The sequence below is a fragment of the Apium graveolens genome, chromosome 7 (assembly GCF_009905375.1).
Source record: "Apium graveolens cultivar Ventura chromosome 7, ASM990537v1, whole genome shotgun sequence".
In the NCBI taxonomy this organism is placed as follows: domain Eukaryota; kingdom Viridiplantae; phylum Streptophyta; class Magnoliopsida; order Apiales; family Apiaceae; genus Apium; species Apium graveolens.
The window spans coordinates 176285439-176301849 of record NC_133653.1 but is presented as its reverse complement, the minus strand read 5'-3'; the positions used below and the strand labels follow the sequence as shown (position 1 = coordinate 176301849).

The 16411-nt window shown below is 33.1% G+C and overlaps 2 protein-coding genes across 2 annotated transcripts; one reads left to right on the top strand and one right to left on the bottom strand.

Annotated features, from left to right (window-relative positions):
• Window positions 1-1930: 1930 nt before the first annotated feature.
• Window positions 1931-5602, bottom strand: LOC141674205 (homeobox-leucine zipper protein PROTODERMAL FACTOR 2-like). Its single transcript, XM_074480928.1, has 10 exons — window positions 5151-5602; window positions 4803-4920; window positions 4474-4689; window positions 3872-4294; window positions 3673-3768; window positions 3371-3574; window positions 3095-3278; window positions 2724-2995; window positions 2373-2468; window positions 1931-2287 (listed from the first exon to the last, which is right to left on the bottom strand). Exons 1-10 carry the CDS (start codon window positions 5600-5602, stop codon window positions 1931-1933), a joined length of 2418 nt encoding a protein of 805 aa, XP_074337029.1.
• A 9441-nt stretch (window positions 5603-15043) lies between these two features.
• LOC141674204 (uncharacterized) lies at window positions 15044-15507 on the top strand. The gene is made up of 2 exons (XM_074480926.1): window positions 15044-15161; window positions 15269-15507. The coding sequence occupies exons 1-2, from the start codon at window positions 15044-15046 to the stop codon at window positions 15505-15507; spliced, it is 357 nt and encodes a 118-aa protein (XP_074337027.1).
• The last annotated feature ends 904 nt before the right edge of the window (window positions 15508-16411 follow it).

Here is a 16411-nt window from a genome sequence, read left to right as displayed (position 1 = left end):
TATTTAACATATATGTGTATTTATATATTTGAAGTGACTACTACTTTTTTTTAAAAAAAAATTGTTTTCTTTAATTTTCTTGTAATTGATGTTTGCCTAAGCAAAAGGTCTAAAATATGAAAAAACACAGTTTAATTTTTTGTCAAATCATGTAATCAAATTTATATTTGTTTAAAATTGATATTAATTTCATTTTTTGTTTCTATGTTATTTTACATTTTTTGTAAAACAAAGGATTTTTCACAAAGTTTGTGTTTGACAGACCTTTTCTCCAACAAAAACTTATTTCAGTTTAATCTCGTTAAGAATTTTGTTGATGGCGTCAAAAGTTTAAATATTGATTACATTTAAACCTCAATTGAATTAGCAACATATGCTTGGGCCCTTTTATTGAAAAATTATTAATGTTGTTTGAGGAGAATGTAACTGTCTCGGTTTGGTATACCTGTTACAGACATGCTTTAAAATTGTAAAAAAGTTGTTTGGTAATATCTAAAAGGTGATGTCTGGAAAAATGATTTTGATCTAAAAGCTTTGTTACCAAAAACATGGCAGAAAAAACTCTTTTCACTACCTTATCAAAAATATTATTTTTTATATATTATAACTCAAAATATGCATAAATTAAAAAAAAAATTATCAAACAGTTACTTTTTCACCAAACATATCCCATATATCATATATCAATATCAAGAGTGTTGGATGTAGTAAACATTTGATTATGAACTTGGATATTATTAACCCCAAATTTTTTGAATAATTTCTAATATAATGTTAAAAGAAAATTTCATTATGTAGGAAATTAATAGTAAGTCTCCGTTCACATCAATATCTAACAATTTACAACAATACAAACTTTCTTCATTAATAACTAATAGTATAAATATGAATTCTAAATGAATAAGATCATATGATGATAAATATAAAAATAACATATAACTTTTTTTTGTTATATAAATTAAAATTTTAAATTATTCATATGTATGCAATATCCAAAAGATGTTAATGATTTTTATAGTAAGTATGTGATAATAATTTGAGTGTAAATAAGAATTATTTTAAAAATGTGAATAAAATAATTTGAGTGTAAATAAGAATTATTTTAAAAATGTGAATAAAATAATTTGAGTATTAAAATAATAATTATATTTATTATGTGATTTATCTTATGTATAACTATTATTGAATAAATTGATAAATTAAAATAAATAAAGTAAAAGTTAAGAAAACTAGAAGAAGTGTCCATTACAGGTATAGCAATAACAAAGTAGCAACTTTCTCAAACTTTCTCAACAATTGAGTTGGCATTGTGTTTCTTATGCTAAGTGAATTATGAATCATTAAGAGCGCAAAAATACTAAATAAATAATTTTAACAATTCAAAATCCTATTATTAAATTAAGTTAAGTTTATTAAGATATTAATAAATGACCCCTTAGTACCATTGCAGTTAAATGTAATGATCTGATTTGGATGAAGAACACTATCATTTTTTTCATGAAAAATGCCTAGCTAGTTGATCCACTTAGAGTTTCTCAAAAAATAGCCTTTGGCAAAACTACCAAGGCAATACGAATGAAATAAATCAAAAGTAAACCAAAATATGATATCAAAAATCAAAAATCTGTTCCTCCAAATTTCATTTCAAATTCAAGTCCAAAAAATAGGTAAAAAAAGATTAGTCTCAACCCAAAAAAACTGATAATGGAGTCCAACATTATTATGATATAGCTGTGTGTGTTTGTCTACATATTGCGAACTCGAGCCTCCCATTTTCCATATCCATCATGCTTTCATCGACACACTTATAGCCTGCAAGCGCGAACAAATTTTTTTGATCAGATGATAAATATCGAATTTTGTAAAGAAACTAATGACGTCGTATATAGAATGTACTTAGAAACAAATTGTGTACCATATTTGAACATATTTAAGTTCCGGCATTCGGATCAATTCCATTCAATGCATGTTTAATATTGTTGCAGCTGAGCCTTAAAAACTGTACTACACTGGTAGCATCTGAGTAGGTTATGTCCATCATTGGAGATCTATTAAGCAGAACCTGAAAAGAGACGGTTAATAAAGTCCTGCTTGCACCTTCTTCCCCAAATGAAGGTCCATCAGGGAGGATTGTGAATCCTGATGGCAGTAAAGCTTGACCGTTTGGATTTCCACTGTCCAGTATCACATCTAAACTCCCTGTTTCAGTGTAGGAAAACACAACGTGGGATGCAACTGCATCCCTCCAGCTTTCTTGTAACATTAGCGCATCCCCCTGCCTCATCGTCTACAATTTTTTATTTACGTCATTGTCATTTTATGAAAAAAAAATGAATGAGAGAGATAGAGCAAGGAGAGGGGGGTGTACTTACTGAAACTTTAAATATAGAAACAAGATTTTCAGCTCCTTCTCCATAAGAAATGTTGAATATTGGGTCATAATTATTTCCTTCGCCAAAAATGTCCCACTGTGTTGATCATAATATACATGGATTCAAATTGTGTTTCAATGTAAATTTAATAGTAAGAGTCTTCCAGATGTAACAAGACTTATGCATGATTGATGATAATTGATTTTTTTTAATTTAAATAGGTGTAAATCTGCATCACATTTTCAAGAATTTTAAACTACAGGGGTGAGATAATTACACTAGTTTTCGTAATGCATAATCTTTCAAAATTTCCAGATAATTTATATAAGTATAAATTAAAAGCTGAATTACCTCCTTTCTACAACGGTGATCACGCAGGAAATCAAACACCATCTTCGGTGAATCTGACAGCGTAAAAGAGATAGAAGCACTTAGCAAAGTGCCATTTTGTATGCCTGGATCACCCATGACTGTTGTGCTCATCAACTTAACATCATCATCGAAATTCCAATTCAATTTAGTCCATATGCCATCCTTTGGACCGGTAATCCCAGAAAAGAAGTTGTTCGCCATTCTCTCTGCAAATTTTAATATTCCTCTTCTCCCTTCTGGACTTGAAATCACTTTAAAAAAAAACATAATCTCACCAAAGATACTTTGAAGTTGCCTTAGTACTAACTAGTAATTCTTTGCTTGCATTAATTCAAATTATATTTACTCACATAGATTGTTGAAATGACGAGTTGATGGAACATTGGGTGACATTGCTATGGCCAGACGCTGACTTTGTCTATCTAGAATTGAAACCCATCGGTTTGCTCCCAATCCCAGATCAGACTGTAGTAGATGTTTGTACATGTTGCTAACATCATTGTAGTCGACGTATACATGCTCAATCCAAGTAATCTAGAAAAGCATAAAATTAAGATTACTATATCAGTCATAAAAGAATATTACGAAGTAGTAATATAAATGCTTGTAATTATGTATTTACTCACCAAGGAGGTTCCATCAGCCATTGCTTGAATCATGCAACCTGATGGCTTTTTCTGACAGGTGGTGTTTCGAAGATTAGGGAGTATGTTATCTAATGAAACATCAACAACTGCCCACATCCCGTCGGAAAACTGTGTACAATATCTCGCAAAACAAATCTCGCGCTTAGGAATATGTGGTGTAGATATATGATATTCAGCATCCACCTGAGATGTAAATGCATGCAGTTAATTATTCATATATAGTTGCACATAGAAAAACTAATAGTAATTAATTAGATAATAAGCATGTATGGGTTAGTTACCACTAGCAGAGCTGTGTTGTGGTCTATTCCCTCATTCAGTACACCCAACGTCGAAGCTCTTGAGACAATGGAAGAAAAAATGAGTGCCCATTCATTCTAGGAGGGATAGAACAAGAGAAGTTAGATGATTATTACTTCAAGATCAATATATGTACAATCAAATTGATAAGAGTAAATAACAAATAAAAATGGAACTTACCACATTCATTAGAATGGCGAGCAATTGTGCGGGGCTCAATAATACCCTGGCTATATGCCATGAAGCTTCACATGTATAGCCTAATCTTGTGAGACCAAAGATATTATGAAATTCTGCAAGATACTCTACCTGATCCAGGATTCTAGTTGTGCCGTCAGCACTACAAGAAATCCATAATGGATCTATAGTCATTGCCATCCGTTTAAACTCGTCTGCAGCTGAAGTGACTAGTTCATTTATAGCTCTATAGCCATTGCCATCTATTATTTGAAGGCCTTGTGGATTGGGTATTTCCATTGGAAGGTTTTGGGGATTCTGAGATAATATTATTGGGTTTTGTGAATCCTGAAATGCTATGGGAAGATTTTGTAGATCCTCGTTACCCATATGCCCTGTATTTACTGCAGATTTAAGTTGCTTTACCTATAAGAAAAAATTAGGATTTAATTCAAAGAAACAAGAAGAAGAAAAACCATGATAGCACACTAATCTAAACTGAGATTATTATACAATGACGACAAAAATACAGACTCAAGTTAATGAGTTAGAACTATAATTGCTAATCGATGAAGTTAAAATAAATTAAGGTAATCATATCATACCTTTTCTCTTAAACATATATTTTCAGCTCTCAATAAATTTCCTTCCGTGGCTTGTTGAGCACTGCTAAATCCAGAATGCTCACATTGTTGAGCAATTGTTAAATCACATCGTGGGCAAATTGTTTTGCTCAGAATTTCTCTCAAGTACTCGTTTCTAGCTTGTAAAACTTTATTCTGGCCTCGGAGAAACTTGTTTTCCTTGCGTTTACTTTTACTCTATAAAAAATTGAGATACAAATACAACAAAAGTTAAATTGTATTTAATTTGTAACTTACAAAAAAATTGACTATATGATCGACAATAAATTAAATAAATAGAATATTTGTACCTTAGTTTGAGTGCGCTTGTTCTGAAACCAAACCAAAACTTGCATAGGTTCCATATGTAAAGTTTGAGCAAGCTCATTTCGTTTCTCCTCATTAGGGTGTGCATCTTTCTTGAAATACCTAGATTGAAATAAAAATGACAGAATTAAAAATGAAAACATATAAAATGCAGAATATGGCAAAACAGTCTAATTTATTAACAGCTAGATATTATCCAAAATATACTAGATATTTATGTCACTCTCGTTATATATGGTATACACAAAAAATCATGTTTGAATGCAAACTAATTTAAACACAAACTATATATAGAATAACTTTCCATCTTTTTTACGAGCAAAGAGTCTTACATCTCCAATGCAGTGATTTGTTGTTGAGTGTGGCGTTGGATTCTCCTTTTTTTAGAGGAAGGGCCAGCAGCAGCGCCAACACCAGAACCACCAGCAGCGCCAGCACCAGAACCAGCAGCACTGGTACCACTATCTGTACCTTCAATAGCAGCAGCAGCAGCACTGGCACCACCATCCGCTACTCCATTAGCAGCAGCAGCAGCATTGGCACCACCATCCGCTCCTCCATTAGCAGCAGCAGCACTGGCACCACCATCCACTACTCCATTAGCAGCAGAAGCACTGGCACCAGTATCAGCACCAGCACTACCACCAGCAGCACCAGCACCACCTGCAGGGGCACCAGTACTAGCACCAACAGCAATTTGAATGCTGCCGACTAAAAAAGAGCCTGAAGAAACATTTGTAAGGCCTGCCTCCTTAAGTCCAGTTTGAGTGTTGTTTTTCTCCATTTCAATCTGTAAATCCCGTAACATTAAGTTGAAATGTTAGTTCCGTGCATACATTTGCCAAGCCATGTAGCTTGTCTATATATTATAATTAAAATCAAATACATTTTTACTCTATCTTTTATTTTTAAGTTAAAGCAGTTTTATTGATAATTATTTTATAATATTTAATTAAAGGTATTTTCATATTTTTTTTAATGTCACATTAGATATTCTATTTTCTATATATATATAATATATTACATAATATCAAAACAGTGGTTAAGATAAAAAAATATTAACAATATAATTTAATTGAATATGTTTGTGTGCACAAAAATTGTTATATTAATTATTTATTTTCAAAACATTCAATTACCAATATTTTTATAAAAAAAATGTCGCAAAAAGATGTAATTTTGAAATTATTAAAAAATGTTCACTTTAAAACAATTAAAAATTAATCACATATAAAGATATCATAATACAAAATTAGGAGTCAATCAAAAAAACCGTGTTTGTGGTGCCTGCAATTTTTGTTCAAACTGCATGTGTAGTTTGGTCAAATTCTCAAATTTCTCAAATTGCAATCGTATCGCGTTAAATCGCACAAATTGCAACCCGAAATACGGTAATGTCTTTCAAGATTCAAAAAATAATAAATAATTATTTATTGATAACTAAATTTGTATTGATATTTTCCATTAAAATTAAATATACCTGATTGAAATAAATTTTATTAAATTATATTGTTCAAAGCATAACCTTAACAAATAAGGCAATGGAATAAATCCCTTAAACACAAGTTTGACGTATATTATAAGTTAATTTTGTTATATCAAATCAGGTACTTAATAATAATATTAATAATAATCATAATAATAATTATAATAATAATAATAATCTATTTATCTTTATTATAATAGTAATCATTTAATGGTGATAGTCTAAAATTAGTAAAATACAAATAACTTTAATAACGTATGAAATATAATATTAATAAATATATATTATATAAATATTACATTTATTAAATTGCTATGTAATATGATTTGTAAACATCAAAAACTTAAACTGCAACACATACCGCAACGGGTTTGAGAAAAATCCAACGCAACCACACTACAAGAATTAAAATCGAATTTTACGGTGCGGTTCGAGTGATTTTTGCAATATATAGAAAAATTTATTTGTTCAAAAATAATCAAATTAAAAAAAAATTAGGGATAAAATATCATTTGGTCAGCTAAATCGTTTCATTCCATTTCTCCACAAATTGTAAATTTTCTTTTAAGACAAAAATGTCAAACATAAACAAACAAGAACGAAAATTTGTGGAAAATGTATGACTTCAAAATCACACGCCAGAAAATGAAGTTTTTGTATATCCACATCTACTAGATTCATGTATAGAAAGTAAACATGCATATGATGAAAATAAAGATAAAGCGAATCAATTGCGTAAAATATTACTTACAAAAGGAAAAATTAAGATGAAGGTGAAGCTAATATGTCTTGAAAAGAAAAAATGGATTGTAATTTGCTTAAGAACTATGTTACAAAATGTGTGAGTGGGAACCTGTTATGGCAGGATATTTATATAGATATCCTATGAAGTTTCTAGAAAAAAAAACAAAGATTTTGGGCGATATTCGTCTATGATATTTTAATATTTGTTATGAAACAAAACAGCTGGATTATAATCTTTTATCTGTATTTGAATCTTAAATTTGTTCATAATTTCTTGAATAACACTTGTTCCTTCATTTTTAATCATTTTAATATTTGATACAGAACAAAACAGCTGGATTGGATTTTAATTTTTTGTCTATAGTTGAATCTTTTCATAATATTTTCTTATCTTTTTAAGAAAAGTAAAGAAAACTAACAAAATTTAATTAATTAAAAACTACACAAGTATTTTACAATATCCCAATATGCTTATCTGACCAAAATGCAAAAAATGATTAATTTTCTTTTATCCTAATATACACCCTACTAGATGACGATTATTAAATAACGTGAAATATTTTCATAATGATATATTATTATTATCGAAAAAAATTCTTTTATTTCATCATAATTATCGATGATTACCCTAATCAAGTAAAATGCAATACAAAAAATGAAAAGTACCTTATATTAATTGATAAATTATGTAAAATTCATATTTGCATAAAATTGTTACTTTCTCAAGTGAAGTATTTGATTTTTTTCTTATTTACTTTATCTTTTTATAGACCGCCATTTTATTACGTAACGCAAAAAAATGAAAGAATCATTTGAAAACTTTTGACGTTGTGACATAACTATAACATACAAGCCTATAACTGAATATGTATCGGACCCAACAACTCACTACAGGTCAAATCAAAAAACTAGCAATTGGTACACATTAATTGTTGACTTGTATCAATAAAGGCCTCTAATATGATAGATGTCCTCGTCGATCTCAGAAACACACATACGGAACCTTAGCAATGCCTCTGCACTTCTAGCCAGGCAGAGTTTTGATACCATTTATAACATTCAAGCCCCCAACCGAATGCGTACCGGACCAACCAACCCATCACAGGTCAGTCTGAAAAAATCTAGCGATTTGATACACATTAGTTGTTGACTTGTATCTGTAAAGGCCTCAAGTAATCTTATTATTATCGATGTGGGATGTTACAAATATCTCCTCTAATAGGATCGACGTCATCGTCGATCTCACAAAGACACATACGGAACCTGGACAGTGGCTTTACACTTCCGGTCAGACAGAGCTCTGATACCAACTGTAACCATCCGACTTTTCGAACTATCAATTCTAAGTCAAAACTAAAATGAAATAAATTTTACCAATCCAAAAGTCTATTACAAAGGTTGCTATCACAAATGCGCGGCTAACGGAAGTCCAAAAGTCAATCTACTCTAATACTAAGTCCTCGAACTCCAACATTATCCAACTCGAATCTTAGAGGAAACCTGAAAATTGAAAGAATAAGCTGCGAAATCCAGCATGCAACTTCCGTCCAACGACTCAAAATAATATTTTTAACATTTTTTCAAAACACAGTTTAGACGTGCGAAAAAATAACATATTTACATAGGATTTCACAAATATTCGGTAACGAAGATCACACGATATATTTTCTAGGGCAAGGATCAAAACGAATCACACAACATATCATATAATCCACATCATCAAAATTCTCAATAAATTAATAAATCTTAATAACAAAATCTTTTTTAGTCCCACAATCCTAAATCATACCCTATGCCACACATTCCCAGTGACTAACATCTTATACTTAATGCCACACTTCCCAAGTGACCGGGTTCTTATTCTTATACGATGAGGGGCTAGTTTACATCTTGTTGTGCATATGTTGTGTACTTGATGATTTCATAAACAAAACATCTAAGTAGATTTTACTTGGTGAAATAATGTAGCACTCGACAGATAAGAATTATAGTCCCGACGGATAACTCATTATAGTCCCGACGGATGTTAACTTATTATCCATCGAGTGAGTAGCTTATGTAATAATAAGTCTATAGCACAGTTATGTATACATCTTTGTATAGATTCTGTAGTAGCCTATAAGTCATGTTGACTTTAACTAGATATGCATAATAGGTTGATTAATTGTATATAAATGATGTCTTGTAATTCTGCATAAGTGAAATGAAGTCAAGTGCCGAAATAGCTACCGATGGATGATTAACAAAGCCATCGACGGATGATCAAATGACTATCAACGGATGTTTAGTGTAGCAGTCGACGGATGATCAATGAAGCCATCAACGGATGTTCAGAAAGTCGACGGAAGATCATACATCCAACGGATGTTCAGAAAGTCGATGGATGATCATATATCCAACGGATGTTCATAAAATCCAACGGATGATCATATAAAGAATTCAAACAACAGTTGAACAGTGAAAGCTGAGCACAGCCGTCGAGATGTATACAAATCTACTGTGGAAGCCCATTAACTGGGTAATAGAGGACGAAAAGCAGCAAAGCTTAAGACTGATAGTTTTTATATTTATTCAGTCCTTTTGACTTTGTAATCTTGGTAATATATAAACCAAGAATGTAGCAAATAAAAAAAGGAGTTGAGAAACAAAAACAGAGAAATCTTTGTAAGCAGAATCATTAGCATTTCCCTGTATTCTCAACAGTTCAATTTGTAAGCAGCTGTGAGCATTCTTGCACACAGAGTCCTCTCGATATATAATATATATCTCTGGTGAAATTGTTTAAATCCACCAGAAAGTTTTTAAAGACTCTTGTTTTTAATTACTTATGTTTTAATTCAATTAAGTTTCTATTCCGCATTGTGCTAATCAAAACACTTATATCTATATTCGAGTTGAACATTTTTATTTCGAGAAAAAGGTTCAAGAATTCCATTCAATCCCCCTTCTATAATTCTTACTATATTGTTAAGGGACTAACAATTGGTATCAGAGCAAGCTCTTAATCTACAAAGAGTTTAAAGATCAAAACAATTCAGCAAGATGAACAAGAAAGACGTTGGAGTCAAGATTCCTTTTCTAGATAAAGATAATTACCATCATTGGAAGGTAAAGATGCATCTTCATATGCTTTCTCAAGATGAGGCCTATGTGGACTGCATAGAAAGAGGTCCTCATGTTCCAATGAGAGCTGCAACAGGAAACGAGCCATCAGTTCCCAAGCCAAGGCACGAACCATCAATCTCTTGTTGCCCGTGTTTATAAATCTCGTTATTATCCTAATTCTCACTTCTTAAAAGCTACGAGTGGTTCTGGTTCGAGTTTTATATTGTCTAGTGTTATTACAGGTAAGGAGTCTCTGGTTGAGGGTTTTCGTTGGGTCTTGGGGGATGGTAGGGAGATTGATGCATTCACAGATCCATGGATACAAGGCAAGCCTGACTTTAAAGTAGACCAACATACCAACTACAATGTGGGAGACCCCTTATATCAAGTTTTATTCTGCCAACTACGAAGTGTTGGGATATTGATAAAGTCATGAATGTGTTTTCTACGGAAGATGCAAAACTTATTCTCTCTACTCGTATTCCTCAAACAGAAGCTACTGACAGAATTGCTTGGCTGAGAACTACCAATGGACATTACAATGTAAAAACTGGTATCACCTTTGGCATGAAAAAAAATGTAAACACAGTATATATTACCCAGTCTAAAGGGCAGGGCAAGATCTGGAAGCTCACACTACCTCACAAGGTCAAGGTATTTTTTTGGCAATTGTGTAAGAATAACGTTCCTGTTAGAGACAGACTAATGCAACGAGGTATCTCCCTTCCCGTTCAATGTCCTATGTGTGAGGTAGATGTTGAGAATCTTCTACACGTATTTTTTGTTTGTCCCTTTGCACAACTTTGTTGGCAGTATGCAGGTGGCATTGACGATATGCAAACTGTTGAGGATATACTGACCTGGCTTATTCAGAAAATTAGTATTGTAAATGGTGATGAGGTTGTTTGTTTTGCTAAAGTTCTTTGGGGTCTATGGTCTTTTAGAAACAAGAGGGTTTGGGAGAATATAATTGTGAGCCATATTACTCCTATGGATGGGAGCACGAAATTCCTATCAAATTGGAAACAGGCGAAGGCCAGCAGAGCAAAAATACAAGCTAGTTGTGTGTCAAATGTTCTTCCTCAATTACATAGATGGGTGCCACCAGATATCGATTTTTCGAAGCTTAATATTGATGATTCTTTCCGCATTGAATCTGATAGATTTTCTATAGGCATGGTCCTTAGAGATCATCTAGGTAACTTTGTGGCAGGTAAGATAACATGTTTTCCCAATGTCAACACTGTTCTTGAAGCTGAGGTTAATGCTATTTTTGAGGGGGTGTAATGGCTGCTCACTATATCTTATAAATGGGTGATCATCGAATTATACTCTCTTCTATCGGTTCAAGCCATTCAACGTAGCTCATGTGACAATCTTCTTGAAATTGGTCATCTTATTAAGGTGTGCCGTGGGATTATGGACTCTGGAGCAGAATTTTTTTTCTCTCTCTCTCTCTCTCTCTCTCTCTCTCTCTCTCTCTCTCGTTAAAAGGCAAGCGAACAAGGTGGCCGATGTTTTGGTAAATTTTTATGCTCGCTAAATTGTCAAAAAAATTTCTCGTTTCCTCCTCTTGAATTGATGGAGACACTATTGTATGATTCATCGTCTTTTTAATGAAAGTTCTGCTTTAATTAAAAATAAAAACTGAAAAAATCTTATACTAAAAACCTGTAAGAAAATTTTTCATTAAACTAAGAGAATCTTATATTAAAAACACTTAAAAAAATCTTAATAATTAAGAGAACCTTATATTAAAACTAAGAAAATTATATATTAAAAACACCTAAAACGATATAATATTTGAGATTCTCTTAAATATTTGATATTTAAGAGAATCTTTAGAGAATAAATTGTTTAATTTCACGTACCATTTAAAGGAATCTTTCATTAATATATTAATACAGTAATTAAAAATAATAGTAAAAAAACCCGTGTATAACAAATTGATATAAGAAGTACCTAAAATATTAAAAAATAATAATTTTTTTAGAGGAAAGTGTCTTTTTTAAATAAGATACTGTCATCTTTAAGTAGATCACATAACAATTTTATGTCTGCTTAAGTAAAGAGCTTAAGGGACTTAAGTTTTTTACTCAATACTATTATTTTTTTTCCAAAAAATAATACAATATTTTAAATATGCTCTAATATGTTTAACAAAATCTTATAATGTTATTTGCATAAATTTAAATAGTTTGAAACAAAATAAATAAGAATGTTAACTAATTTTATGATACAATAAACGAATTATAAAAATATGACGGTTCATTTAAAAGATGTATTTGTTATTTGATTTTGTATCGTACCACTTTAACAGAATCTTCCCTATGAAATAATAATATATATGCTAGTGAATGTTTTAAAAGAGAACTTTTAAGTTATTAATTTGTAATATCTTCTTTAAAACCAATACAATTTTTTTTTAAAAATGGTTAATAATATTTGATAAAATCCTCCTTGTTGTTAGAATAATATAAAATTCTGCAAAGGATCATTCTCTATTATCTTGAGTTCCTTGATATGGTATCAGAGCTAAGCTGACAGAGGATTAGGTTCGATCCCTACCACCCCCAACATTTTCTCACAATCACGACCATTCTCTAGTCTTGAGATTTTAAGTAACAGGTTCCTTGACACTATAAACAATTTTTTTTAGTGAAATCTTAATACTTTGCAAAAAAAAAAATTTAGTTTTCGTAAGCATTTAAGAGAATTTTTCTCCAATAAGATTCTCTTTTGATATGCAAAGTGTTTAACGAAATTTGTACTTATAAATTATATTAACATACTCATATTTTTATATTTCACTTTGTACTTACGAATCATAATAAATTTTTTAACTATACGTTCATGTTTCATTTGCAATGCAAGCCTCTTTTTATATAAAAAAAATTGATGCCTATAGCAATAAATCTTAGAATGCTTATTAACACACTGGGTTACATATAGATTCTGTAATTGATAGATTGCACAGTATGAGGAGAAAAGAAATTAGGGATAATCTATGCTCCCTCTCCTTTGAGTTGTTAACATTTGAAAAGAAGAAAAAAATAAGATTATTTTATTAATTACCAAAATGTAAATAGTAGAGAGTTGTTTTTATATTATTTAAGATTTAAGGGGAATGTAGTGGGAGTCTTGTCTTATGACATGGTTTGAAAGTTTTCTTTCGTCGAGTATTGTTAAAGTCTTATTTTGAATCTGCGATGTTCAACAGTAGTGGCGAGGGGGAGAAACTCAATACAGGAGATGGAGGCTAGTTTTGCGAGAATCTAAATCGAGGATGAAGATGAGGGAGGATTGATGTATGAAGAGAACACAGAGACTTTGTCTGATAGAAATGTGCGCTGGTGCCTAGTGGGTCGGTTCTTGACGGAATCACCAATCGATTTCCAAGCCATGCAACACAAGATGGCATCGCTCTGGAGGCCGGGGAGGGGAATGTATGTGAAGGAGATAGATAGGAATATATGTGTTCCAGTTCTACCATGAGGTGGATATCTCTCGAGTCATAGAGGGAAGTCCATGGACATTTGGGATATTCCAATTAGTATTTGAACGTATGAAAGAAGGCGACGATCCACATTTGATACCTATCAATACTCTTGAACTATGGGTTCAGCTTCATGGGATGACTACTGGCTTCATGTCACAAAAGGTAGTGAAAGATGTAGGAAACCACATTGGAAAGTTCATAGCATCAGATGCAAATAATTTTGTTGGGGTGTGGAGGGAGTATATCAGAGTAAGAGTGGCCATTGATCTTGATAAGCCTTTAAAACGGAGGATGAAACTGAAAAGTAAGGACGGAAACTGGTGCTGGGTAAATTTTAGGTATGAAGGTGTGCCGATATTTTGTTTCATATGCAGAATGATATGGCACAGTGAGAGGTTCTGTGAGAGAATTTTCGACACACCATTGGATAATATTGAGAAGCCATATGGTGCTTGGATGAGAGCGGAGCCAAGACGGAGAAACCATACGATAAGAGACAAATGGTTGAGGCATGGGGGCAGCTCTCCGGTCAGTTTTCCGGCAGAAGGAACAGAAGTCGGCAACAGTTTAGTTGTTACCGCGGATGTCGCTGGGGGAATCAATCAGGGCGAAAATTCAGGAAGGGGTGGAGTTATCATTGGGCCAGAGTATCGGGAAATAAATATCGAAAAGCGCGGGATTGAAATAGATACTCAACATATTCCTAAATTTGCTCCAACTGACATGATTTTGAATAACGTAGTGGCGGGAGAATTTCTAAGTGGAATAGAGCATAATGGGCTCTTTATTTCTGACCCGAAGTGTAAAAGAACAGAAGAGCCCAATGAGGAGGGGCCAATTAAAAATATAATGAGTACAGATATAGACATGAAAGACACTCAAAGTACTGCAAACTTCGAGCCAAAAAACGGGATAATGGCGGGTGTTGCTACGCAGACCCGCCAATCATTATGAATACGTTGAGCTGGAACTGCCGAGGAGTGGGGCTTCCTCGAAATATTCAGTTTCTAATGGACGTTGTACGTCAAGAAAAGCCTTTGTTTTTGTTTTTATGTGAAACTTTTGCCAGAAGAGCCAAAATGGATTGGGTTCGGAATAAGTTGGGGTTCGAGGGGATGCTAGTAGTGGATTGTGAAGGAAGAAGCGGTGGGCTAGCTCTAATGTGGAAAGAACGAGACCAAGTAAATCTCTTGGGTCTGTCTCAAAATCATATAGATGTAGAAGTAAGGGTGCAGGGTTCTCATGCATTGCGTCTTACTGGTATATATGGAGAACCTGATCGAGCTCAAAGACGGAAAACATGGGACATGTTATGACATTTAGCTCGGGATTCAAACTTATCATGGTGTGTGATTAGAGATCTTAAAAATGTAACGTCTTTAAATGACAAAATGGGAGGGTCTCAGTATCCAAACTGGTTAATAGAAGGGTTTAACGATGCAATTCAAGATATTGGCTTAGTAGACATGAATATAGTGGGTCACCAGTTTACTTGGGAACGAGGAAGAGGTACGTCAGAGTTGATGGAGGTGCGGTTGGGCAGAGCTTTAACATCGCAAAATGGTTAGATCTCTTCCCATTAGCTAAATTATATAACCTGGAGTGCAATGCTTCAGATCATAGTCCAATATTTTTAGTTCCTCAACAAAAAACTCAGATCAATACGGCGTTCCGATTCAGATTTGAGAATGCTTGGTTAATTGAACCAATATGCGAGCAGATTATTAAAGATGGATGGTATGTGAATTCAGATGGTAGTATTCAGCAGAAAGTGAAGGCTTGTAATGAGACGCTGGCAGTATGGGGAAAAGAAGTCACAGGTAATTTTAGCAAGCGTATAAAGAAGTGTAAATAAGAAATGAAGAAGTACCGTGGCAGCAGAGATGAAAGCTCACAGGGGAAATATATTGAGGCAAAGAACCAGCTTTCTTTAGCTCTTGATCAACGAGAGATTTTTTGGCGTCAGAGATTAAAGCAACTGTGGCTGCAAGCAGGGGATAAAAATAGTAAATATTTTCTTTCCTCAGCAAGTGCTAGATGCAAAAACAATCTTTTTCACCAATTACAAAATGCTGAAGGAGAGTGGGTTGAATGGGAAAATGGTTTAAATGAGTTGATTTCTGAGTACTTCACAGGCTTATTCAGTGCATCAGAGACTGATTGGACAGAAGTTGTTAGTTGCATCCCAACTACTATATCCACAGCTCAGAATGAGGAGCTGCTAGAAGAGATTACGGAGGCGGAAGTTAAATTAGCTCTGTTTTATATGAATCCAGATAAAGCGCCAGGGCCAGACGGTATGACTCCGGCCTTCTTTCAAAAATATTGAAAGATTATAGGAGGAGACGTGGTTGATATGGTTAGAAAGTTCTTCCATGATGGCACGATGAGTACTGATTTGAATTCAACAAATATAGTCTTGATCCCAAAGAAAAAAGGGCCTGCTGTGATTACGGATCTTCGTCCTATTTCTTTATGTAATGTCTTAGTTAAGATTATTACAAAGGTAATGGCCAACAGGATGAAACACTTGCTGGATTTGGTTGTCTCAGAGAATCAAAGCGCTTTTATCCCGGGGAGGTTAATTTCGGATAATGTAATGATTGCATATGAAGTCATGCACCTCTTAAAACGGAAGCAGAGAGGAAAGGAGGGTCACATGGCGCTAAAGATTGACATGAGTAAAGCTTATGATAGAGTAGAATGGGGGTATTTGCAAGCAGTGTTAACTAAAATGGGATTTCACGAAAGGTGGGTTT